We start from the raw sequence: 26,426 nt of genomic DNA on the forward strand, positions 1-26,426 counted from the left end.
GAAAAAAAATGTGCTGCCTGTAAAACTATAAGCTCAGAACGGCAATGGAGGCAGGGAAAGTTCTAAATTCAAACAGTTATTATTTATGAATAATTATATAACACTAAAATAATAAAGGCAAAAAATGCGCAACCCAAAAATAAAAATGAAACCATAAAGAAAGGAAGTAGAACACATGTTTGTATGTCGCTTAACACATAAACCCACTTAATGCCCATATAAGGCACATAATGTAAACGTCAAGGCCAGCACGAGCACGGCGTGTCAGACGACTTACGCTGAAATCCATATGCATTTACTTATACATCCTTTTTATACACCTGAGGTCACATGCCTTTTATATGCGAATACAATGAACACACAAACGCTGAATTAATTTTATTGCATAGATACAGGCGCGCTTCGTACGCTTTTGCCCGCACATGCCGAAGAGACAAAGGTAGATGATATTTAACAAGCGCGACGCAAAATGGCGCACAGAATGGCTGTGAGTTGAAGTTTACTAAGTGAGCAGGCTAGCAGGACAGCCAACCGAGTTAACGAGGGTCATAAATATAAGTTTACATGTATATATATGTATGTATTTATAATTGTAGAGGCTTCAAAAGGACTCTGAGTAACATGTCATTCGCATAAAGCGCAACAACAAGACAACAAATGGCGACAAGCATCCACCATTAATGATGGCTGCTGAAGGATGTCGAAATTACAGCGTAGACTTAAGTAAAACGTATAAAGTCAGCAGAACAAATATGCGAATTTTTATGGTTGCATGCTTTTGTTGTTGTAAATATGTTCAATTCCACCTTTGTAAAAGGAGCTGACTGTCTCACGTGTCTCTGCGAATGTTCATGTGTGCCCTTACGGCGAGCAATTTTTATTTTAATGAGAAAATCTTTATGTATCCTGTTACACTTTGCTGCAATCGTGGGAGTGGATTATTGCAACTGATTGCAATCAACTGATATTGCAATTTCAGGGCTTTCTGCGTGCATTTATGCACATATACATACAAACGCATTCTTGGAATTGTGTAAAACTGGAGCGAATATAAAGTGGAAAAATGTAGAGCGCTAGAGTGGGAGAATGCAATTTTTGTTGTCAATAAAGTAATAAAATTTAAGGATGACATATCATACGTCCATAAAAAACGTAATAAACATGTATATATATTTATGTGTGCATACCTTGTGGACTGTAATATTTACCTCCATTTGTATTCGGCACTCCTACAGCTCATAAAAGGAAGGGTTGATAGAGTTATGTTTCAGTTTATATAAGATTATGACTGAAGCACAGATAAAGATTGCGAAATAACAATAGGATTTCTCATATATGTAATAAATTATTTAAATTGGTGACCCTATAACATTTATATAGAGATAACCAGCGTGACGAGCTAATTCGCTTAGCCCTGTATGTTTGTTCGACAATCTTTCTCGAGATATCGATTTGAAATCTGAATTTTCACACGTCTTTTTCTCTCTAAGATGTTGTTGTTTGTCGAAAGTACCGATATCGGATTACTATAGCATATAGCTATAGTGCAAACTGAGCAAAAAAATCATTGGAAAAAATGTTTATTTCACAAAAATATTTTCACAACATTTGGCATGAATTAATATCCAAGATAACTTTTATTTTATTTTATTTCATTTTATTTTATTTTATTTTATTTTATTTTATTTTATTTTATTTTATTTTATTTTATTTTATTTTATTTTATTTTATTTTATTTTATTTATTTTATTTTATTTTATTTTATTTTATTTTATTTTATTTTATTTTATTTTATTTTATTTTATTTTATTTTATTTTATTTTATTTTTATTTTATTTTATTTATTTTATTTTTTTTATTTTTATTTTATTTTATTTGTTCTCTATGCAACTTATATTAGTCTATTTATTTTCGCAATATTATTTTAACTTTTTTCCCTTTCCAATACTCGACACACGCAAACACCCGCCGTCCACATCAAATAAGCAAACCGAAAGCAAAAAAAAAGAGAAACAACGATAAACAGTCTGGCACTATGCCACGCACGAGTTTGTAGACAGCAGACGCTCTTAAGCGCAGTGACTCACATAACCTATAAAGTTGTTTGCAGACGCTGAAAACTGTCAAATGCAGCAGTAAATGAGTCTGTCGTGCCAACGTGTCACAAAAAAGCACATAAAAACGAAAATATATGGTGTCGATAGCAGACATTTATGTCAATCATACGCCATGGCGTTCAAACTTCCAAAGCGAAATGTTCCCTCTTTTCGCTGAAATTGAACTTTTTTCACACATACTTAAAGCCAGAGGCTAAAATACTGTCAACAAGTTCGGCAGAAAATAAATAAATTAACACATATAAATAAATATATTTGCCTTTTATGTACACATATACATATGTATGTACATACAATATTTGTATGTTGGTAAATAAATATGGGCAGAGCTTAAACAAATTGGCACACGTTTGAAAAACTCTTACGCACTGCTCGTTTTTTTGCTTATATATACCATTATGCACATGCAAATGTTTGTATATATGCATACACACATACTAACACACACTTTTATTAGCACCTACAGCCATTTGCACGCACTTGCACCCGAATGCCCTCGCCGTAGGCAGCTATTTTTGCGGCACTTTTAATGAAATTTTCGCTCTGATCCTTAATGTAGGTAGTTAGCCCAGCAGACGCGAAACTTTTCGTCACTATCCTCGCCATTCTTTCTGCAATAAAACGTACGCACAGCTCGTGCTTTCTTAATTGTCACCACTACACTCACAAGTAACACTAAGTCTCCGTTTTTTTCACACCGTCGCTGCCACTACTATTCGCACAGTTGCACAGTTTATCACCGGCTGCTGCAGATGACTTTTCTTCGCTTCTTCGGAAATTTACGTCCCCTGCTCGCCACCTTAACGCCGACAGTAGCAAAGTTTCTGCGTCACTGTTGGCTGCTCGGTTGGCCACCATTTCATTTGTGTTCACCGCTACTTAATTAGCTGGATGTGGCTAAATACAAATGCAAGCGTCAACTGTGTGCATATGTGATTGTGTGTGTAATGATATATTATTCTACAAACTTGGCAAAGCGACTCAGACGCACACACACATTTGCAGCAGTAATGGCATACAGAGCACATGTGTTGCCGAATTTATGCTCGTTTGTCTCTGCTTATGAATGAAATTGACTTTCAATGTTCCGCTATCAGCCGTCTCTGGCTTTGGCTCTGACGCGTGTGTGGCGCCATTTGTCAAATATGTGTGTATGCGTGTTGTTGTGCGTATGCGTATAATTAACTTAAGTAACAGTGTGCCAACTTTGATGGATGTTGAGCCTTTGACTTCCGCTCATGGCTACTTAAATGATTTGCGCAATAATATTAATTTATAGGCAACTAATTAATATGCATTTTACTATTTATTTATGCCGCTTGTTTACATCGTTGTTGGTATAACTAGAGAGTGAGAATAGCTGAAGAGCTATGCATGTATAAAGAACATTAGAAGAAAGAACAATATTGAAATGGTGATGAAGTTGAAACGTTAAAATAATGTTTGCGTTTTCTCTGTCAAGAAAAATTTAATATATTTACACAGAATTTTATTCATATCGCTAGCTGGAACTGTTTTAAAAAAGGAGCAGTTGCAAGAGTACTTTTAAAGCTCTAAAGCTGTTTCGTAGGCAAAACTATAATATTTTGAACATGACTGAACCACTTTAAAATTATCCTTGAGAATACAAGTGGTATCTATGGTTCAAATATGTTGAGAAAGACAATTTAAGACCAAGTTTCATCTACCGATGACTATAAATACTTGAAGTAGAGACATATTTTAGCTCATTCTCCGTTAAAAAAAGTGATCCTTTAAGATCACTTTATCATTATATCAACATTAGGATTAGCTTTGTCAAACCACGATTTTCTGCATTCTCTTGAAAAACAAAACAATTGTTTCAATTGTTTCAATGGAACAGTATACAATGATTAAACTTCTTGATTTTTATGCACCGTACACATTTTAGACTGTGGAAAATAACCTCAAAACTTCGTGAGATCACTGAATTCATACTGCCTATTCCCAAAATTTATTCCAAATCAGTTATATGATAAAATAGTCCTGCTTCTTTCTGGATTCATGGAATTTCTAACTTATTTGAAAACGAACACACCTCGAGAAGGAGTGCGTAGAGCCATATTCCCCACGTGGCAGCCTGAAAAAATTACACATCAGGAAGAAGAATATAATGGGTTGTCAAAAAAGTCTTGCGGTATTTTTATTGATTTTTTTTTTTTTTGAAATTGAAATGAATTTTTGATGACTCATGCCCAGCTCTTGACCGATGCTACAGCTACTACTATGCCGGTCTCTTTCGACCAATTCAGCGATTTTATCGCAATGTTCGACGACAGACATTCCGGAGCGCGGCGCATCTTCGACCACCTCTACACCAGAACAAAAACGTTGAAACCATCGTTGTGCGGTGGAAATGGAAACTGTATCGGGTCCATTAACTGCACAAATTTTATTGGCGGCTTGAGATGCATTTTTGCCTTTATCGTAGTAGTACTGTAAAATATGCCGTATTTTCTCTTTATTTTGCTCCATGTTTGCGACGCTATAACTCACGAACGACTTAAAAGAAACGACAATCAATCAAACACGTGTTAGCGCGTGAAATGAGCTTTCCAAAAAGGTATAGCATGACCCGATGCGACGAACAAAACTAGAACTACGCGCTTTCAGCGCCAACTAGCGAAAATACCGCAGGACTTTTTTGACAACCGATTATTAATATTTTCGAACTTCTGTTTGAATTTATAACATATATATTGATCGAGATGTTAGATGTTATACTTGAATTAACAGAGATATTTATCAACTTAAAGACTGCTTGCTTATTATCTCATAGTTCGCACTTACACTGTCATGAATGCTTACTTAAGCTATACGAAATATCTTTAGCTTTCCTATTGCCGATAATCAATAAACTTCTTGATATGTCAACGTAAATACAAAAAAACAGTAGCAAATGGTGAAAATGTTGATTTTCTTTATTCAATGTATAATTTACTTTAAATTAACAAGAAAAGATCAACCATTAGGTGCACAAAGGAAAAAAGCGAAAATACCCCCTATGTCCTCATTTATGTCCCTTTGACATTTTAATTTTCTTATCTGCAAACAAGAATGTTAGACTGAATTGTATTATACTATTAACATCCGGTCCATAAACCATTAATTCTTATTACACTTTCCATACGTTGTGGCATACTTTCAATAGGATTTTCCAAAACTTCTTTGGGTATAAAGCGCCACTCCTCAAGCACCGTTTGGCATAAATTTTCGAGGCTTGATGGAGCTGATTGATATTTTGCCAATCGTATTTTAATTATTTACCACAAATATTTCATTGGGTTGAGGTCAGGGCTTTGAGCCGGCCACTTCGTCAAATGGAAATTTAGCCATTTCTGCACGACTTTTGCAGTGTGCTTCGGGTCTCCATCCTACTGAAACACTATTTCAGCTTCGTTGTAAGCACAGCGATCAATGAAATCGCGAAGATGGTCCTTTAATATATTTAGATATTGCTCTTTGTTCATTATAACTTTTATTTTGTGCAATTTTGGTTCAATGTTCCACCAGGTGAAATAGCTCCAAGCCATTACATTGCCTCCACAGTGTCCAGCAATGTTTTTTTTTCATCTGACTGAAATCTATTGAATTTTGTTTCTTCTGACCAAGTTATCCGCTTCCAGTTATCTATGGTCTAATTCAGCAAAGTTGAAGAAGTATTTGTATAAATATAAGAGTAAATATAAAAATGTAAATTTTTCTCCAACGGTTTTACAGCAGAAATATCAATTTTTGAAAAAAAAATTGTGATTCAATATTTATTTATATAGTATATTATGCACATTATTGTGAGCAAGTTACTTGAACTTTAAGCCCGAAGCGCTAAATTTTAATTAACTTTATGTTTTTTGTGTTTTTCTTGCCGACTTTGAAGCATATTTTTTCTCAGCAATCAATTTTACAATTATAACTTGAGCATTTACTAGGAAAAGCCACAGTATTTTGCCTGCTTGTGCGCATTCTATTTAAATAAATAAGAAAAAGCATGGCCAACGGCAATGCTATTCACTTCCAGCTTACAGTAGTAGCATAGTAGCGGGTCAGGGATTAAATATTTTTCGATAGAACATAAATAACCGCCGGCCAATTTCCAGCAACTGAGCGTGGCCAATTTCAAAGAACTTGCAGAGGAATAGAGGAAAAGCAGAAGAATGGCATTAGACAACATTGAAATGTCTTAATAAGCCAAAAGGAAGCAAAACAGCGCAGCGTAGTGATAAAGAAGCGCAGGGCGAAAGGCAGAGAGATTGCTAATAACAGCGTAGAACATCCTGTTGCCGGCATTTTCTACATTTGAAAAATAAAATTATTGCATAGAAATGAAAATATGAAAAGTATAAAGTTAAGCAAACGACTAAAGGCTGCATGTAACGAATTACGCCACTGGACATGAGTTGCACAGCAAAGAGCTGCAGCAACTTACCTCACATACACACACACCCCACAACGGTTACTAGCCAGTAAAAACAAAAAACTAGACACTTCGCATTTCTACAAAGAAGCAAAATGAATGGGCTGAAACTTTGCAGCGACAGCCTATCACTTAGTATTTAGCTGCAATGTTGCATGCAACATTAGCTGGCAGGACAAGGTAGCCTTACTATCCTTTCCAATTTTTTTGCTATTGTTTTTTTTTCTATTTTTGTTGAATGCAATTTTCCAACAATTCCCTTTCGATTGTCCGCTGCAACTTTGCTTGCAAGTAAAAATCATTGCATACAACTTGCCAGCTTTTGCATTGTTTTTGCAACTTCTCGCTGCCAAAGCTTTTGTGCTGCTGCCCGTCAGTGCTTGCTCCTTCTATTTTTCTGTTTCTTACTCTTTGTGTCTGCTGCATTCATTATTAACGCTGTTGTCATGACCAAGTTGACAATTTTATTGCCCTCACGCGCGCCAACTTCAACGCAGCGCCGGCTGGTCGTCGCCTGCTTTTTTTGTTTTCCAAAACTTTTCTTGCTGCTTTTACTTTCTCACAGATTTCAATCCTCTTTGCTTCATACACTGCCGTTGCACTTTTCTCGCGCTTCACTCGCTGCCGCTCACTGCGATCTACTTACTTGCGAGTGTATGCAGTCAGCGGCCACCTTTGTCCTGCGTTTCGCAACTTTTTCGCCGCTCGGCTGTCGCCTTAATAACATAATAAAGTGTTTTAGTGCAAACTTTCTTGAAGATTTTATCTCTGTCTCAGCGCTAATACTTTGTTTACAGCGGCATCAGCAGCACTAGCAGCTTGTGCGGCGTGCTGTCTGTCTGGCCACCTCAGTTTCGCAGCTGGCTACCATGCGCGCCTTAGGCTGCGTACACAGTGGCGTGCAGTGTGTTGGCAATGCAGCGGCAAGCAAACAGTGAAGTGAAAAGTCATCGTATAAGCTCTTCACTCTTCCCTCCAATTTCCATAATGCCTTCATTTCTCGCTTCGCTCTGTCCCCAGCCTCACGTGCGCTGGTATCACACGCCTGCCTTCGTGGCAGTTGCAGCGAGTGCCGCTCTTCCTTTTGCTGTTATGTGTGCATACTTTCATTAACATAATTAACGAGTTGATCCAACGACAGTTTCATTACATTTTTTCTTATCAACTTCCATATTATGTCATGTCCTTAATTGTTTTTTGTTTTATGCCAATCTTCTTGTCAATTAAGTCGCGCTTAGATCTAAATTACAGTAAACAAAGTGCAAGATGTCAGTGCAGTTGAGTCTGATATTTTCAGCAGCAAGTAACTACCTTTTTTAATTACTCGCTTAATATTGTATGTAATTAAAAAAAATAATTTGTACAAGAGCGGAAAGTTTATTTTTATGCGCATATACTATGTCACCTGATTGATTTTTATTGTTACAACCGTCTTGTTAAAACGCTTCTCTGAATCAGAGTGTTTCTTCGACAAGGACTCAATGTACTCGTATGGTAGATATAAACGTACCACTTCGTGTAACTCGCTCAGAATCTAATTTTTAAATAATTCCTTTTTTGTAGCAAAATTTCTTATTCTCTGAAAATGTTATCTTTCTCGAACTATTTAATTGTCGGAAATATGTGAAATTCAAACCCGCGGCTTTTGAATGTTAGGTCTAATTGTAACATATCTAAAAAAAATATTTAAATTAATGAAAAACTCCAGTCCCTCATAGAAGGTTTACTAACTTTTTTGCCAGTAAATTTCATCGCATTTGCTCAGCCTTCGCAAGACGAGGTTGCAACATCTCGGCAGTCGAAGTATTTGCAAACCAGGAGACATAACTGGAACTGATGTTAATCCTCTCAGAAAATGTGTGATAGGCTCAAGGGTGATTTTAAAGTGAGATCAAGTATATTATACTTTCAGGCCCTACAATGGACTGGCGTTTTGAACTGTTCAAGTGAGAACCCTTTTAGCATAAAAAGTGATGTTACGATATAGATCAAAGCAATGTATTTGTGTTACCGTTAGGACAACAAAACAAATCTTGAATTCAGCCAGCAAAATTCCACCATAGCACAAACAAATGAGTGATTTCGAAACCTAAAACTACATACCGATTTCTTAAGTATGTAGCTACAGCAAACTTATCTTTTGTACCGTTATCAACTGCAGTGTTAAATAGAATCATTGATACATTCCATCCTCACTCTGATAATGAAAGTTGCTGCAACAGAAGTACACTTCGAAGCCATTAATGGCTGAATACTAAAACATATAAACAGAGAAATTGCGAATCGACAAGGCCTAATATTGTTCGGGATGGCTCAAGAGGTGCGTGTTTACGAACTGGACCTAGTAACTAAACTCCAACTGGTATCGCAAAGGGCCAAAACTGGTCTATGCGCGTCTCATTGGTCTACCAGAGTAACCTGACTTAACCTAATGTAAATATTTGCTTATTGAAGACACAGTAAGAGTAATACTTCCATTTATGTACATGTATCTTTCACTTGTTTCACACTCACTACCACTAATACAAATGCAAATCTGCTGATTATCCCCAGCGGTAGTAAAGAGTGACCCATTTAAGGGCGTGCAACAGTTGTTATAACATTAAATAAGTAATAACGCCGCTAACGGGCTGTGCAATATGTTACTTTATAACTGTAAAGGGGATACTTTAACGCAGTTAACTGTATGTGCGCGCTGCTCAAAACGAAGACAAGCAACGCAAGCAGCAAGGAGAGCATCTCCATCGCCAGACTGGCGCATGAGTATACCGTTAAGCGCTGGTTTGTGTGCTAATTAGCCAAGTTTCTAAGCAAACAAACGAGTTTAGCAGCACATATTTACACTAACATATGTATATAAACTAGTATATATGTGTAGGTGTGTGCTGCCAAAGCATGCTCTGATATAATTTGCCAACATTTTTCCGTTTTTTTTCTCATATTTGATATGCATGCAATAAAACGAAATGAATTCGTAATGTACCGTTAAGTATGCTTATTCTGCTAGAAGTCATGCCAGTGTACAGACAGACATGCACACATACGTACATACAGTTTCTTAAGTGTTCTACATGCGTTTATGCTTTTTGAAAATGTTGAGTAAGGCTACAAAAGCGAAATGCACTAATGACTGCTAAAATATGCATTAGACATTAGCCGTTTTCATAAACTGTTAACTGTTATTTTGCAGCAATGGTTGATTAAAGCGTTCTTTTGAAAAATAAGTCACATAATTGTAGGCGCACTAGCAATGTGAAGGTATTTGTTTTAAAGCTGATAAACTGCAAAAATATTAGACTTGCCAAAAACATTGGAAAGCAGTATTATTAAACACTTAAGGGATATCAAAAGAGATTGAGATTATTGAACGGACTTAAGGCGGGAGTTTACCTCTTCTCGAGTTTTTAGATTTCTAGTCAAATGGAGCAAACTTGAGAAAGTTATAAGTATTTTAATACCTGGCTTATGAACTATTTACAACAGCTTTCAAAACTTTAAAGCCTTTTTCCCACAACTCATGTTTTTAAGATCGGTTTTTCTCATAACTTCAGAACTACTAAACAGTTTCCTTTGAAAACATTGCCACCATCGACGTATTTTTCAATAATTCTTCATACAAAATGTAAAATACTAGCTTTAATAACATAAACATTAAGGGGGGAGCCTGCTTTAGGAGGCCTAAAAAAGGCAGTTTTTCGTGATTTTTTTTAGGATAGAAAAAAACAAGCAAATGTAATGAAATTTTTACATCATTTTATTACATATTTAAACTTACAAAAAATATTTTTTAAAATTTAAAATATCGAAATACAGCCCACTTTCATATACTTTTGTGCACCACCGCGCAATTGAAGTGTCCAATTGGCGGGCAAAATGTAGGTCACAATTTTTGTCTGAAACAAAAAAATCAAATCGATAATTAATTTTCATTAGTCCTTCTTCTATGTGAACCTAAAAAAACCCGAAAAAAACGCGAAAATCAAAGTTTTTTTAGATTTGAAAAAAAGTTGCATTTTTCCCCAAAAAACCTAACTTCAATTTACTGAAAAAATAGTTTAGAATTTTGTTTTCAAGAACTTTTTAGGTTCACAGAGGAGGTAATAAGATACTGAATCTAATAAGCTTTGGTTTTATACGATTGGTTGAATACTTTTTTTGTAATTTTGCCCGCCAATTAAGAAAAATCGTAAAAATGAAAAACCGAGAAATCGCGCGTCAAAGTTTTCGCTTTCTGCCCAAGCGCTAATATATCTGCTAGACACTCGGTCACTATTTCCTTTCTAGCTCCGAAAATATTTCGAATTCCCATATAAAACTTTGGAGACATATTCTTAGATTTTTTTTAAAGAGATTTAAGCTAAAAAAAAATCGATTTTTTAAGCTTCTAAAGCAGGCTCCCCCCTTAAACGTCTCGTTAAACAAATTCCCAAAAATTCCAAAAGTAACGTACAGACTAAAGGAAGGTAAGTTTTGATCATGAGCGGCTTAAAACATTTTTGCTAAATCTAATTCGGTACACATTTTCAGCTGAAGTAAGAATGCGGTGTTTGAGTTTTGCTAAAAATTAAGCATTTTAAATACTCAAGCCGAAAATAACGGCTCTAATTACAAAATATATATTAAATGTTGCCTACATTTAGGCGCATAGCTAAATTACAACACAAGCTTCCTTACAATTTTAAAATTATGCATTTGGTATTTGAAAAGGCATAGAAATTACATCAAAAGTCGATTGAAATGTCTACTAAAGCTTACGATTACAATTTCATTACGTCTAAGCACTCTTCTTCTCCACTACCAATTACATGATTTTAACAAAAATATCACACAAAGCTAAAAAGAAATGTTCTGAATAACAAATCAAAATATCGAAACATTGCAAAATGTGTCAAAATCGTTAGCAATTAACAGAGTGATTTTAATAATTCCTGGATTAGTATGTCAGAAATAAAAAAAAAATATTTACTTTTATATTAAAGTTCACTTTGTGTATGTTTGCTTTATCCATCTTGTTTATATATGAAAATTCACCTCAAATGCAGATATTAATAATATATGAGCACATACCATATATAGTTAACTTCAATAAACCAACACACAAAATAAATAAAAGAAACCGCCACAAAGCCGATTGTGTTATTTTGAGATTATTCATAAAGTAATTATATATATTATTGAAATACACAGTATACTTATAGTAAACATATACTGTATTCTCTGCATTTATTTATGCAACATTTGACTGCAATCAAGTGTTGTTGTTCCACAGTCGCCTTGTGTGAAATTCGCTTATAAATTTCAATTTGCAAACATGACTCGAGTAAAATCCGCACAGCAAGCAACCACGCCAGACGAAAGTGCCAAGAATTGCTCAAAGCTGCATTGCAGACTTGCGATTGGACTTCAGTGTATGTGTGTGTGTGCATATTGTTTCTGAAAATCCTGTGTGTTTTACAGCAAAATTGTATGCGCAAGAAATTTACTTCTTAGAGCTGTATGTATATTAGGGTGTCCGGTAATCCTCAATTAAATTTTTTTTTGCAAGCGCTGCCAAAAGTGTCTGTTCTTGCGCCAAAAAAAACTTCCCAAAACAAGTGCTTCATTTTTAATTTAAGCCCTGCCTATCTCAATTTAGTTTTCCTAAATACTTTATGTGTAGTTTTTTTAATTATTTCCAATAAGTTTTTTATCTCCCATGGAGATCACAATACAACTTTAAGAGAGTGATATTCCAATACAAAATTTTTTACTCTATACAAACGTCCTATTGATTTTTTTCATATAAACATTGCTTTACAAGTTATACGCAGTTAAATTTATACCTCAAATATATTATATGCATATAGTGCACCGTGTCGTATGAGCAACAGAGTTTGCCTCAACCACTTGTTGGAATGCTCAGTTCATTTGATGCGTAATTTTGACGGCGCCTAACTTTTACAGGAACATTTTTATGGAAAAAATTATGAGGCCATTTTTTGTAGAGCGAAGAATTTGGTATTAAAATATGATTTTCAAAGTTGTGGATTTACTTGCTTAAGCAAAACATCAAAAAATCACATGTCAAATATTTGAGAAAATAACAAAGCATTTTGATTTAGACACGGTTTAAATTGAAAACAAAGACTTGTTTACGTTGTGTTCTTTTTTATAGAGCTAAACCTGCAACTTTAGGGAGCGTTTACAAAAAAACAACCAATTTGTAAAATAACGAATACCCTAATGTATAGGAAAATGTAACTTAAAACGCAAAGCTAGAATTTGTGTGCTGAGCAAACTGGTTACAGATGCATACGAGTATTATTAATATATGTAACAATAATATATGTATAAATATATATTTTAACTGTTGTAAACACTTCCAGTTCACAAATTTTGCTGACGGTGTAAATGCGGCTTTGAATTTGTTGCTTGCAATTGAAAGTAAAATCGTAGACAAAGCTGATTTTTGATATTTAACACATGAAAGAAAACAACTGAAGAGATTTTAAAATTGTTATATATAAGTACCATTTAAATAATACAAAACTCAAAGGTATATTTCTGCTTATTTCACCGTCTTTTAATTTAATCTGGTTAAGGCGTCTGAGTGAAATAACTTTAAGTCAATACAACTTGTGTTTAGCAGTTAGTATTAATACTAAGAAATTGCTGCATATTAAAAAACAAGAAGACAAGTAAGCGTTATTGTCAAAAGAACTTTGTCAGTTATTGTTCCAACGAACTTAAAATTTTCTGAACTCCTTAAGAAATCTATTTCTACGAAAGCCGCTAGCAATATTCAGTTCAAATATGCTTCTATAGAGATCAAATAAAACTTATAACTTGTCTGCCCACATATTCTTAAAATTTTTCTCAATTTCTCCAATTTCCAGTGGTGTTCCACATTTTGTGCGGTTTTCGGTTAGCGTTACATATCCATAGCTACAGTAAATATATGTATATCTATAGTATATACATATACATATACATATGTATATAGCATTTTCCTTAAGTCCGTTTGCAGGGTAAGGCCAAATGTTTGTAAAAGACTGAAATTTGTGAATGAAAATTCGCCACTAGTCTGTGGGGTACCACAATTTCTCGCAGCCTCCGGTGACCGCGCAGCTGGCAGTGTGCTTGCAACATTCATGCATGTGTCTTCAAAATTCATCTTTCATTCATGGACTCTGGTCGTTGATATACATATGTATACTGTGTTTGGTTGTATTTTACACATACAGTTATATTTTTATATTTCATTTATAGTTTCCACATTTCACCATTGAAACTTTAACAGAATTGCTCAGACTATTTATGAATATTTTATAAAGAAATAAAATTGCTATTTTGGTAAATTGGTAAATACCAAACTCGAATTTCAAACCACTAGAAAGTGACTCGTTGCATTTGAGCTATAGTTTCAGAGTATATATGATGTGGGAACTCTGTAGTCTAAAATCTAGTGTATTAATGTCTCTGAAATGGATATGAACAGTATAGCGAAAGTTAAGTCAAATGAAAGCTCTATTTTTGATGATTATGTAATACTAGCAAGCCAACGTCCGTTGTCTTACCTTACTTTGGTAACTCTAGTCAACACTATGAGCACATTAGAACATGCTCAAAGTATTTCCCAGAAGCGATAGAGTTTTTAAACGCTTGACTTTTGACACACCTTTGGCTAGAATTTGCTCAAACACTTTTTCCTCGAGTGATGGCAACTCTGTTCTCAAATACCGAGAGAAAAACAAGAACTTACGAATGATTTAAAGATAACTTTTTCAGAAACCTTCTCAGGCTGATAAAAAAAATTTTCAAAAAAGTGACAACTCCATCCTTAAGCCCGCTTTTCAGAGCATAAAACCAGTCTTTGTGTTACAATAAGGTGCGCAATCTACTCATGAATATATGTAAAATAAAATGTACCTGAAAAGATTATAAAAAGTTGTGTTTTTTCGTTTGGTCGATAGGTGGATACTCTATGCCCAAAATATGCTGTAAGACTGCTATAAGTGTTAGGCAAACACAGCTGAGATCTTATTCCCTATGTTGATCTTAATCCTCCTCCGTACCGTTTATATAGACCCGACTGTCCTTAAAACAAAGTGCTAAAACATCACCAACGGCAATCTGATTGATATCACTACCACTTTTCCTTACAAAGAAGTCTATTAATTTCGCATTAACTACATCAACGAGCGACACTAACCGATATTCTCTATTCTACTCCACTTGCAGCTAATCAACGACCCACTAACCGCCGATCACAAGCGCCGCCACTGCCGTTTCCAGCGACAACAAATCCTTGAACTCCAACTGGCACAGCGCTCACTCAAATCCCAATTGAACGAACTGAAGTATCATCGCATTGGCGAACGTGTACGCAACTTGGAAATCGAACAGCATCGCATGGCCGATGCCAATTTCAATTTGAGTCGACAAATTGCCTCGTTCGATAAATTGCACACTTCAATGCTGGAGCTGCTCGAAGATGTCGAGAGTTTGCAAACGAAAATGGATAAAAGCCTGCCCGAGTTGAGGCATGAAATTTCTAAATTAGAATTCACCAGCGCACAACTTACCGCGGAGGAGAGTCTGCTGCGTGAGGAGGGCAAAAATGTGGCGCGTTCGGTGCAGGCGATGGCGGTGAGCGTCAGCACGTTGCAAGATGAGCGCGATGCTAATAAACAAATGCAGGTGGCGGTGGCGCAGCTGCGGGGCAAGTTGGACCGCCTGGAGAGCGTGTCACAGGACATGCAACGTGCAGTGATGCAACAGCAGAAACAGCATAGTGCGGAACACAAGGTGAGTGGTATATATGTATGTATGTATGTCTTGTATTCGGTGCGTGCATTTAAAGGAGCCTTGGGGCGAATTAATTGAGTTGTTTTGCGAGACTCGGGTTTTCCACTTCAGTTCTGTTGCTAGTTGGGCGATGTTTGCTTAAAGAAAATTACGCAATTAAATGGATAGTTGAGATTAACTCGAAGAAATAACTGTTTGTCTATTAAATAGATAACTGAATCCGATATAGTTAAAAAAAGACTTTGACATGTAAGTTGGCCTATTCTGATCAAGTGCTCACTTTTATTTCGATTTCACAAAGTCTTAGAATATCGGACGGCATCACCAGGATTTTAGCAAAAATATTTGTATCGAGATTGCCATATAGTCAGTCACTTTACTCGCAAAGCCCCAAACAATATCAAATAGTCAAACCGAGAGATCCCTATGACCCGTTTTTACATGATACCTCTGGCACTTGAGAGAATACATATGTATATATAATATACATATATGTAACAGCTTCATCCAATACCACCATGTACCATTAAAATTATTTAATTATTCTTCAATAGTTGCCAACCTCTACAAAAATACATTCGAAAACAATCAAATCTTAGAACCTTCATATTTGGCAGAGGACTTCTGCTTCTTAGCATTCATTTTGATTACAGATTATTATTATTAACTCTCAAATCTCAAAACTCTTTTCAACCGTTTGTTTTCTTAAAGCTTTAGTTTGATATGTGGGCTACATATATACAATATTGTTGTAATTCTTATTTCAATAATTTTGTTTTCAATTAGGTGGCAACGCCATTCAAAAATTAATTCGACAAAAATTTAACAAGTGCTTACTGTATATTTTAGTTCTCGATGAAGTCAATTTATTTTAACAATTTTTATAAATTAAAATAATCCTTAAGAGGTGGCAACCCTTTTAGAAATTTTTTCAACCGTTTGCTAATTTAAGGCTTAAATAGATTTGATTTACATACTTACATATTGTTATAATTCCCAATTAAATAATTTTCTCTTCGAATAGGTGGCAACGCCATTCAAAAATTAATTCGACAAAATTCTAACAAGGGCTAACTGTTAATTTTAATTAATTTATTTAAAAAAATTTTGTAAATTAAAAAATAATTATTATTAGGTGGCAACCCTTTTAGGAGTTTTTTCAACCGTCTGCCTACATGTTGTTATAATTCACAATTTAATAATGATTTCCAAATAGGTGGCAACGCTATTCAAAAACTATTTTGACAAAGATCTAGCATGTGCTAACTGCTTATCTAAAAAGTGTTAACTGTTTATTTCAGTTCTCGATAAAATTAATTTATTCAAAATTTTTTATAAATTGAAAAACAGTTGGCAACCTTTTTTGGAATTTTTATCTTAATTCCCTTTAAATGTAATATATTTTAACAATTTACATAGATTAAAAATACTTTAACTGCTGGCAACCATTTTCGAAAATATTTGCAACCATATGTATTTTAAATCTCTTTGTACATTATTTTAGCATCGAATAAGTTTGTTTTCAAATTTTTGGCACCCAAGCCTACCCCTTACCCAGTGGATCCGCCACAGCAACCGTCTAATTTCCTGCCTTCAAACCTGCTGATTGCACCAATCAGTGAAAATATATGAAATAAATTTATTTAATAAAATGGTACTCTGTTTATGTCGATCGAGGAACTCAACTATTCAACACTTTTGCTGCAGTCAAATTAAATTAATTTCGCGATTCCTAGAAATCTTTGATTGTTTTGCAGCAGCGCTTTGTTTGCATTTCGCATACCACTCTTCGGTCATCAAAATTTTCCTCGTGCGACAATGCATTTTCATTCATTCAATAATTTCCAAATTGCCAGCGCAGTATTATGTAAATTTCCGTTATGGCAGCAAGCAGCTTAAACGAAAAGCGAGCCAAACATTACAAATTCATTGCTGGCAACCACGAGGCAATCAGTCCGTGTCAACATATGCAAGGCCATCGTGTTAATGACCGGAAACACTTTGCTCTATTCATTTCCTGTGCAATTTTTTTTCCGACCGTTTCTGAGCACAACTCATTTTTAAGCAATTTTCTATTATACTTTGGCAAAGTGCTGAAATAATAAAGCGAATTTAAAATTGCGAAAAATGAGAGGAAGCTCAACGAAAATGGTGTGCATGGTCCGGGGTGAATGGTGAGGGCGGAAAGCAAATCACATAACGAGCGCAAATCTGCAGCATACGAGCTTAAATGGCAGCAATTTAGTGTGGCCAACAACGCGTGACTGTTTTGAAACTTTTAACCCCCCCCCACCCGTGTGCATGGAGCGTTGTTGCTCTGGTTGCCAGCACATTTTGTTTTCACTTCGCAGAGCACGCTGCTCGCATTACGCAGTTACAGGCGTGCAAACATTTCTTGCCGCCAACCTCTGATTTTTCTTCATTATTGTGAGCGTCCCTCGCTTTGTTCTCGGCCGCACGCCCAGCCACGCCAACATCCGTGCGTTCTAGCATCCGTTTCCGTTAGCGTGCTGTGCGTGTTGTTGCTCTCTTTCTCTCCCTTCTTCTTTCGTTGCTTTTGTTACTGTGACATCCGTTCGGCGTTGCTTTTGTCACTAATATGTACTACTTACTAGTATACGGCGTTTCCTACGTCTATATTGTTGTTGGTGTTTTTCTATTATTTTCCTTTTTTCTCAAATTTATACTTTCCGGCAGCCAGTATGCGAGTTTGTCACATTTCGTTCGCATGTTGACAACAGTCCACTCATTTCACTAGCACAACCTCTCACATCCCCACTCTCCCTGTCGGCCAGACTTTGACAGTCACTCGCTCAGTCACGCAGAACTGAACAATCAAAGCGCACTCGCACTTCCGTCTACTCGCCGCCTTCTCTGCCAACACGATTAGATATTTGCACTCATCTCCAATATACATATACTTCCATCATATGCCCTACCATTCCCGGTTCTTTTAGCTGCCGTTAGAATCCGCGTGGTCACCCGCTAACTGCCCGCCACTCAAGCACTCTTAAATTTCACTTTGTTGACACGTTCTTTTCAAGCGTACCACACTTAAATTGTATTTCCGGCATAAAGACGACACAAAATGATTTCCGACGTGCTCCTGACATACTCTATTCGCTATCACTTCCCTTTACTATGCACTTCGCTGCTGATTTCACTGCCTGAAATCGGAAAGGACGTGATATCAGAGTGCAATTGTAATGTGAGTATGGAGGTAAAAGATGAACAGCATATTCTTACTGGTGAACTTTTGAAACGAAGCAAGTGGAAGACCTCTGACAAGTAACAGTCTACCTGTTTTTGTAGAAACTGTGAAGCGCGCGAAAAGTAGCAGCATCTTCCCGAGAACTTTTTATGCCCTCTGTTGAGTTTAGTAGGTGGTTAGGTTGGGAACTGAGGCTCCGACAATTTATATTTGGGTCGGTCTTTTGTGCTACCAGGAATACTTCCACGTATGAATCAAGAGTCTCGCGGATCGACGAGGCGCGTTGATATTATTACCATTATTTTTGAATTTGGCAAATTTACTCCGTCGTCTGAATATGTGACATTCTAGACATTTCAAACTCAATCTGAGAGAGCTATAGAGTCTAATAGATCTCGTCGAGATAAATGTTGCACGTTTTCTTCCAGACAAATTGACGTTTGGCAAAGTCATCGATGATCAATGCACAGCTAGAAGCCCAACAACTTGGACCGTAAGATGATGTGCTAGTTTAAAAACTCGCAGGGATTTCAATTCCTTGATTCCTGGCGTCTTCATAATGATTTTTAGACTTTATCGTGCTTCTTTTGAAGCTCAATGGCTTTACATTTTTCAAAGATTATGTTATAACTAGACGCCAATACATCCAGAGGACTGAAACTATAGTCTATAGAAAATGCCCTATTAAAATCTTCGACGCCTACATTCCCTTTGAGTTTCCTCAAGCTCACTGCACCACATATTCAGCGGCATCGACTGAACAGCATATCTTTCACAGATCTGAGCGCTTAAGAGTGAACTCTACCAAACATAACTTAAATTTTACAAAATGCTCCAAACAAAGATTTCTGTAGCATGGCTGAAGTTTAGATTTCCCACAAAAATTGCTGGCACATTGCCAACGTCAGTAGCCCACACAAGTCCCGAATTATGAAAAGACAAAATGTTAGACATTAAAGTACTAACATTTGTGCAGTAATCTTTTATTGTAATCCATATTCAGACGGACGCTAACAGATATATGTATAGTATACTTCAGCGTTTCAATCTTCGTTGACAAGAACTAAATATATATGTAGAGCCACGAGGCACATTATGTATGTATATATAACATATGGGTCACTCAACTTTGAACTCCCAGGAACCTAAAGCATTATGAGTACTTTTATCACAGACGTGTCCTTTTTAATCTCATTGCAGTTACACCACACTCACCAGAAGCATCACAATCACCAACATCGAGACACCAGCAACAAGAATAACAAAGACGACAACAGCATGGCAACAGCAGAGGCACATGGTGCCGAGTCGCTTGTCGCCAAACTAGAAAATGTCGAAGAACAATACGAGTCCATTATACAGAATCTCCCACAGGACTGCAGCGAAGCGCCGACTGGCAGTGATGCCGGCCTCTTCATGATTTCACCAGCCGGTCAGCAACGACCACGCATGGTGCATTGCAGCGCAGACGGTTGGACCACCATACAGCGACGTTACGACGGCAGCGCCGACTTCAATCGGTCTTGGGCTGATTACGCTGCCGGTTTCGGACAACCAGCCGGCGAATACTGGATTGGTAACGAACAGCTACATCATTTGACGCGTAATAATTGCACTCAACTGCGCATACTCATGCAGGATATCTACGATAATGTTTGGCTAGCACAGTATGATCGCTTTTATATTTCATCGCGAGCCGATGGTTATCGCCTGAATACCGCCGGCTACAGCGGCAATGCCTCCGATGCGCTCGACTATCAACAGGGCATGCAGTTCTCGGCGATCGATGTCGATCGTGACATCTCACAGACGCACTGCGCCGCCAACTATGAGGGTGGCTGGTGGTTCTCGCATTGTCAGCACGCCAATCTGAATGGACGCTACAATCTGGGTTTGACTTGGTTCGATGCGGCGCGCAATGAATGGATTGCCGTCAAATCTAGCCAAATGCTAATTAAACGCCAAACGGCGGCTAAGTGCAGCGCCGAATCGACAGCTGCGGAAGCGACGACGACAACATGGCAGACAGCGTCGGCGTTAACGTCGTCGTCGTCACCATCATCGCTGCCGGCAGCGCTTGCGACTGGCCAACAGCTCGTGACGGACGAAGTGCACTCGGAGGCAATGCCTGTGGCGGCGGCGCCAGCCGCAGTGAGTAGCGCGACGCAACGGCCAGTGCGCTCGCCGGCAACGATAGCGTTGTATGCTTCCGCGGCGCGTCTGTAAAGTGCTCTCTGAAATTGCTCGCACAACACCGCCAACTAATATGTAGATGATGATGTGCGCGCCACCACAGTCATGCCTGCGGCAGTTCACGTGTGCAGTGCGTGTGTTGATACGTGTGTAAATATGGTTAGATCGGCGCGACATATACGCATATATATGTACATATGTATGTGTTTGTGTAGGTAAATGTATGCCGAGAACTGATTTGATTTTCCGTTTTATGCGTGTGGGTATGCAAAACAATTGCGCTGCAGTGTACTTATTTACTCCAAAGTTACTAATTGATTTAAGTTTTTGTGCGTGTGTTTGAGTGTGAGTTTAGGATCTAGGATTATGAAAATTTTATTATTATATACATATATAATGATAAGTAAACTAGTGACAAGTAGTTGCTTTTTTAAAGTAATATGTATGCGCTCGGCAACGAGTAAGGAAATGATTGAGGAAATTGAGGGCTTGTCAAATGATTTTATATATCCGCTACCTTTTCACTACTTTAAGCTTAGACTAAAGTTTAGTATATACCTACTAAAAATATTTTTTTTTACTATTTTATATTTTATAATTCAAAATTTTAATTAAGTAATTCATATAAATATTTTATACATATTTGATTACATTATTTTTTCTTCGAGACGCCTTCCAAAGGTAAAATATCGAGAATGAAAGGAAAAATAATTTACGGGCCCTCTAAAGTCGGGAAGAGTAAAGGGTGGCACGCCGTAGAATTTTTAAAGATTAAAAACGGTTTATTTCGACTTCGGATACAACTACGGGTCCTATAAAAAAAGTCATAGGGCAAAGTTGTAGGTGACGATAAGATCAATAAATCTTGTGTCGGCACTTTTTTCACATAATCTCAAAATGTATACGAAAATTTCAAAGATACAAGTTTTTGGGTTTTTTTTTATAATTTGTACAAACAAGTTTTTTCTTTCGGGAAGTCACGAAATTTGGCTTATACACACTTTCTTAGGTCCCAAATACACTGTATTCATCTTTTTAAATATTAAGAAAGGAACGTTATTTCGAAAAAAATGGAAAAAACCCTAGCAAGAATTTATTCAACTATGAATTTTTTTTTTTCAAAATTATCGACCCTGTTCTAGTAGTATTGATGAAAAACATTATTTGAAAAACATATTTTTTATGCAAGCAATTTCAATTTTTTAAGAAATTGATATTTTTAATTTTGATTTCAAGAAATCAATATATTTTCATCAACGTGTAGGGAAAATATTATTGGCAAAAGTAAGTTTATTTCTTATAAAATTTTAAAAGTAAAATCATAATTTCTTCCAAAATATGTAAGTAAAAAATAAAATAAGAATTCACCAATCCAAAAAATACAAAAATCAACCATAAAAACATTCTTTTTGAAGCCAATACATATTTCAAACAACGCACAGTTTTACATATCAATTAACAACATTTCGAGGCAACTGCTGCAATGCTTTGGCATATTAGCAACATGAGTTTCTACTGAACCCATTACTACTCCAAATATGCTTTCAGCGGAATTATTTTCATGTCTGCTTTGAGGAAACAGCTTTTAATTAATGACTTTTCCTAACTAGTGAACATTTATTATATTTAGCCATGTTCCAAACCATCCACAATGTTAGTTAAGCATGCAACCCACCTTTACACGCTTTTCTATGATACCGTTAGAGCATGTACCAAATTCAAAAAACAAAATAAAAACGTACAGAATATAAAACTCAATGCGTCCACGAATTACAAGAACAATGTTACAAATATTTATACAATTACAGAACACATAATAGATTAAAAATTCGCAGCAGATAAAATTGTTTGCAATTTTTTCAATAATATTTCTTCTCCAATTATTCCACCTAAGTTACTAGAGTGCGCTTTCATTGCATTTACAATTTCAATAAAATATTTTCCTTCTCAATTAATTCGCATAATTCACTTTTGATTGTACAAAGAGCAATAGAAATTCCCATAAAAATAAATGAAATTACGGTAAATAAATTTCTAAGAAAACAGACAAGCAAAAAATTATATTTAATTTCCATTCACCCACTTAAAAGCTACTCAGTGTTTGAGCGAAAATAAAAGCTTTGGTGTGTGTTCACTGCATTAGGGTCGTTGCTGCTTTGCAAATGGATGAAGAAAAGTTGTTCGTAATGGTTGGGAAAGAGAATAAATTTGATTGCCTGTAAACAGTTGAAATGGTATATACGGAATATTTTTGAATATGAAAATTTCAAAGCTTAAATTTGTTTGCTAACATTATGATTATTATAATAGAAACTTCAAATTATTTTCCTTTATTTAATAAAATTCTTGGGAAATAAAATTTTTCAACATCATAGTTTAAAAGAAATATTAGTTTACCACAAAAGGCACTATTTTCCACATACTGTTTATATATACTTAGGATTTTTTAACGCCTCTTTCGGCTTACAACTCAACTCACTTGAGTTAAAATTGAAACAACTCAACTTAGTTAAGTTAAAATTAAAACAACTCAACTTGTTAAAAACGTTTACTTTTTCGTTGACAAACTTCAACTAATATCAGTTCAAATTGTATTTTTACTGTAAACCCAAAAGTTGAAACATGCGATGGTTAGTAAAACTTCTAACTATTTTCAACGTAGAATTAAAACCAAACAATATACTTAATAGTCATTAAAATGTTATGTTTTGCTACAAAACACAAAATAACAAAATGTATAGCAACATTTGAATGACGAATTAAACTCTGAATAATATACCTTCAGTTTGACACGAAATTTGTAATTCCCAGAAGTAAAAGTCAGAGGCCTTATAAGATATATATGCATATATGATTAGCGTGACCAACTGAGTTAATTTGTAGTTTGTCTGTATGTACATATATACGCGCACTAACATATTAGTTTTTGAGATATCGAACAGAAATTTGAGGAATTCCGTCCTTTTCTTCCAAAAAAGTTGCTCTCTTCAACTGAAGTGGAGTTTAGCTAAAGACAACTTCACTAACACAAGGTTGTAAAAATTAACACCACAAAAAATGTTGTATATGATGTCAATTTAATTTAAATTTTTTGTTAGCCAAAAGATTTGAAATTTCAACTGAAGTGGAGTTGAGTTGAAAACAACTGCAGCCACAAAAACATGGGTAAACCGACGACAACTTAATTTAATTTTTTAAAAGTAAAATGTTTTTAAATTTCAACTGAAGTGGAGTTGTGTTATAAACAACCCACCTTGTGCTAGGTTGTAAACGGCAATACCACAAAAAATGTTAAAGATGATGACAACTCAATTGAAATTTTTTTATAGCAAAAAGTTTTAAGATTTCAACTGAAGGTGAGTTGAGTTGTAAACAACTCCATTAGCACAAGGTTGTAAACGGTAACACAACAATTTCATATAAACGGTAACACAACAAAAAATGCATTCGACGATGACAACTTAATTTACTGATAATACCAAAATATAAAATTTCAACTTAAGTGGAGGTGAGTTGTAAGCCCCAAGCCAATTCATATAAACTGAATATATAAGAAATCTATGTCTAGATTTTTTTCAGTGATATATAATATCGAATGTCTGAAAATTAAAACAATCAAAAGCTGTAAGACGAAGATCTATACTTAAATATAGTCTATAAGTTGCTATCTCAAATGCAAATTATACAATTTTATTTTATAAAATTTCCATACGCAGACATTCTTATTAGATCATTTCCAATGCAAGTACGCGCTCGCTTAATGCCCCGCACAATTGCTAAAAGAAAATACATGGTACCACATTAATGTACAGAAATACATATACAGTTTCAATTTGCTGACATTTTAAAATCAAATACACATTGAGTATGTGTAGTCATATAAGGGCTGTTGTATGCTGAAAGATTAATTGCGTTTAATTGAATATTAATGTGCACACTTCACATTCAAACGGACGGGAAACATACACGAAGAGAGAGCAGTAGGGGGAAAGAAAACGAACAGCGAATCAATAAATTGCATTCTCAGTTATGCTTTTAATTTTAAATTATTGCTTCAACACAAACATGACAAAGCAAAACATTTACCATATAAATTATTTATATAATTTAAATTAGCTCATTTTTGTTGTGGTTGGAAATCGTGCAGAGGAATTTTAGAATTCAGCTAATAGTAGGGGGTAAATGGCTTCATTACATGTAGTACGTCATGCCAAACGTTGTTTCAATTGAATCATTTGAAGTAAATGCTCAGTGTCAAAAGCCTTGCAGAGACCAAAAACTCACTGGTTCTCTTGTAATTTACATTGAGCCTGAAGAATCTTGAGAGTGCAAAAATACAAATCGTTGATCAGCGCTATCCGAACAGGGGTGAGACCCAACTGGCCAGTAGTCAAAGTCAATAAGAAGACAGATCCGACTTGTTGCTTTTTTACCAAGAGCAAGGCTGATACGCCTTAACTTTGAAATTTTCTTTATACAACTAAAATATTTATAATTTGAGAGATGATTCAAAGCGGCTTAGCTGATGTCCAGCGATGGGGTGAATATGATTAGACTCAACATATATAAAATCATCGGCCTCAGAGAAAATTTCAGTATCTCGCTTTAAAACTCTTAGACATAGTTCTTTTATATCCCGAATAGGGTATACTAAGTTTACCACGGTGTTTATAATACCCAGAAGGAAACATCAGAGATCCTATAATATATATAAATATAAATCATCAGTATGACTAGCTGAGTCGATTTAGCAATGTCCGTCCGTGCATAAGTATATATGTTCCTAGTTTTAGGGATATCGGTCTCAAATTTTGCAAAAATCTTTTTCGCACAAGATGCTGCTTATTTGTCGGAACCGCCGATATCGGAACACTACAGCATATGGCTGGCATACAAACTGAACGATCAAAATTAAGGCCTTATATAGAAAATTTTTTTATTTGACAAAACATCACCACGAAATTTGGCATGATTGCCTTATATGGAACACTTTTTATTTGTGAAGGGTATTTTCGCACTTAACAATTTTTCTTGTTCTTAAGAAAACCTGCCTTTAACGATTCTAGTTTAAACTCAAAAATTATCTAAACCATATCAACCACGAGGTAATAACAGTGAAGCAGCAGCACTCTCGCTTAGTGCTTACTTCACGCTTATTGAGAGTAGAGAGCCGCACAAGTGATTAATTATTTCACACGTTAATCGGTAAGCAACAGCGCCAAAAACGCTGACGTATCAAAACAGGCATGAAAATTCAACTTCAACTGCTGTGCTGAGCATGCTTTGGCGGCTCACTTACTTTACTATATAATCTATATCGTCACCTAAAATGCAAAACAACGTATCATCAAAAAATCGAAATTGAGCTTTTTATGGCCCACGATTCACTGCAAATTGCAGACATATATATAGCATAAACTTTTCAACTCCCGCCGTCAGATATATATAAACATAATATTAGCAAAACTCATTTTTTTCAATATGTGTGGTTTCTATTACAACGTTTTTCCGTCGCTTGTAAACATATGAAAAGTGATCTTACGTTATTTTGCATTTTAGGTGACGATGTAGGGAGTGAGATTTGCATATCTAGCGCGCTGCAACGGCAACAACAGCCAACAGCTGCGAAGCATACGCGTTTATTTTGTGCATAACCGTGAAGGCAAATATTTTGCCAAGCACA

At 35.7% G+C, this 26,426-nt stretch overlaps 1 protein-coding gene across 1 annotated transcript in view; it reads left to right on the forward strand.

The window, feature by feature from the left end:
- The window catches only part of LOC120773006 (protein scabrous), a 94,050-nt gene extending 72,826 nt beyond the window's left edge, over positions 1 to 21,224 (forward strand). The window contains exons 3-4 of the mRNA XM_040101927.1: positions 14,773 to 15,339; positions 19,751 to 21,224. Coding sequence (XP_039957861.1) covers positions 14,773 to 15,339; positions 19,751 to 20,776 — 1,593 coding nt within the window. The 3' untranslated portion in view covers positions 20,777 to 21,224. The remainder of the gene's footprint in view (positions 1 to 14,772; positions 15,340 to 19,750) is intronic.
- Positions 21,225 to 26,426: the final 5,202 nt, after the last annotated feature.

This window comes from Bactrocera tryoni, chromosome 3, assembly GCF_016617805.1.
Source record: "Bactrocera tryoni isolate S06 chromosome 3, CSIRO_BtryS06_freeze2, whole genome shotgun sequence".
In the NCBI taxonomy this organism is placed as follows: Eukaryota; Metazoa; Arthropoda; class Insecta; order Diptera; family Tephritidae; genus Bactrocera; species Bactrocera tryoni.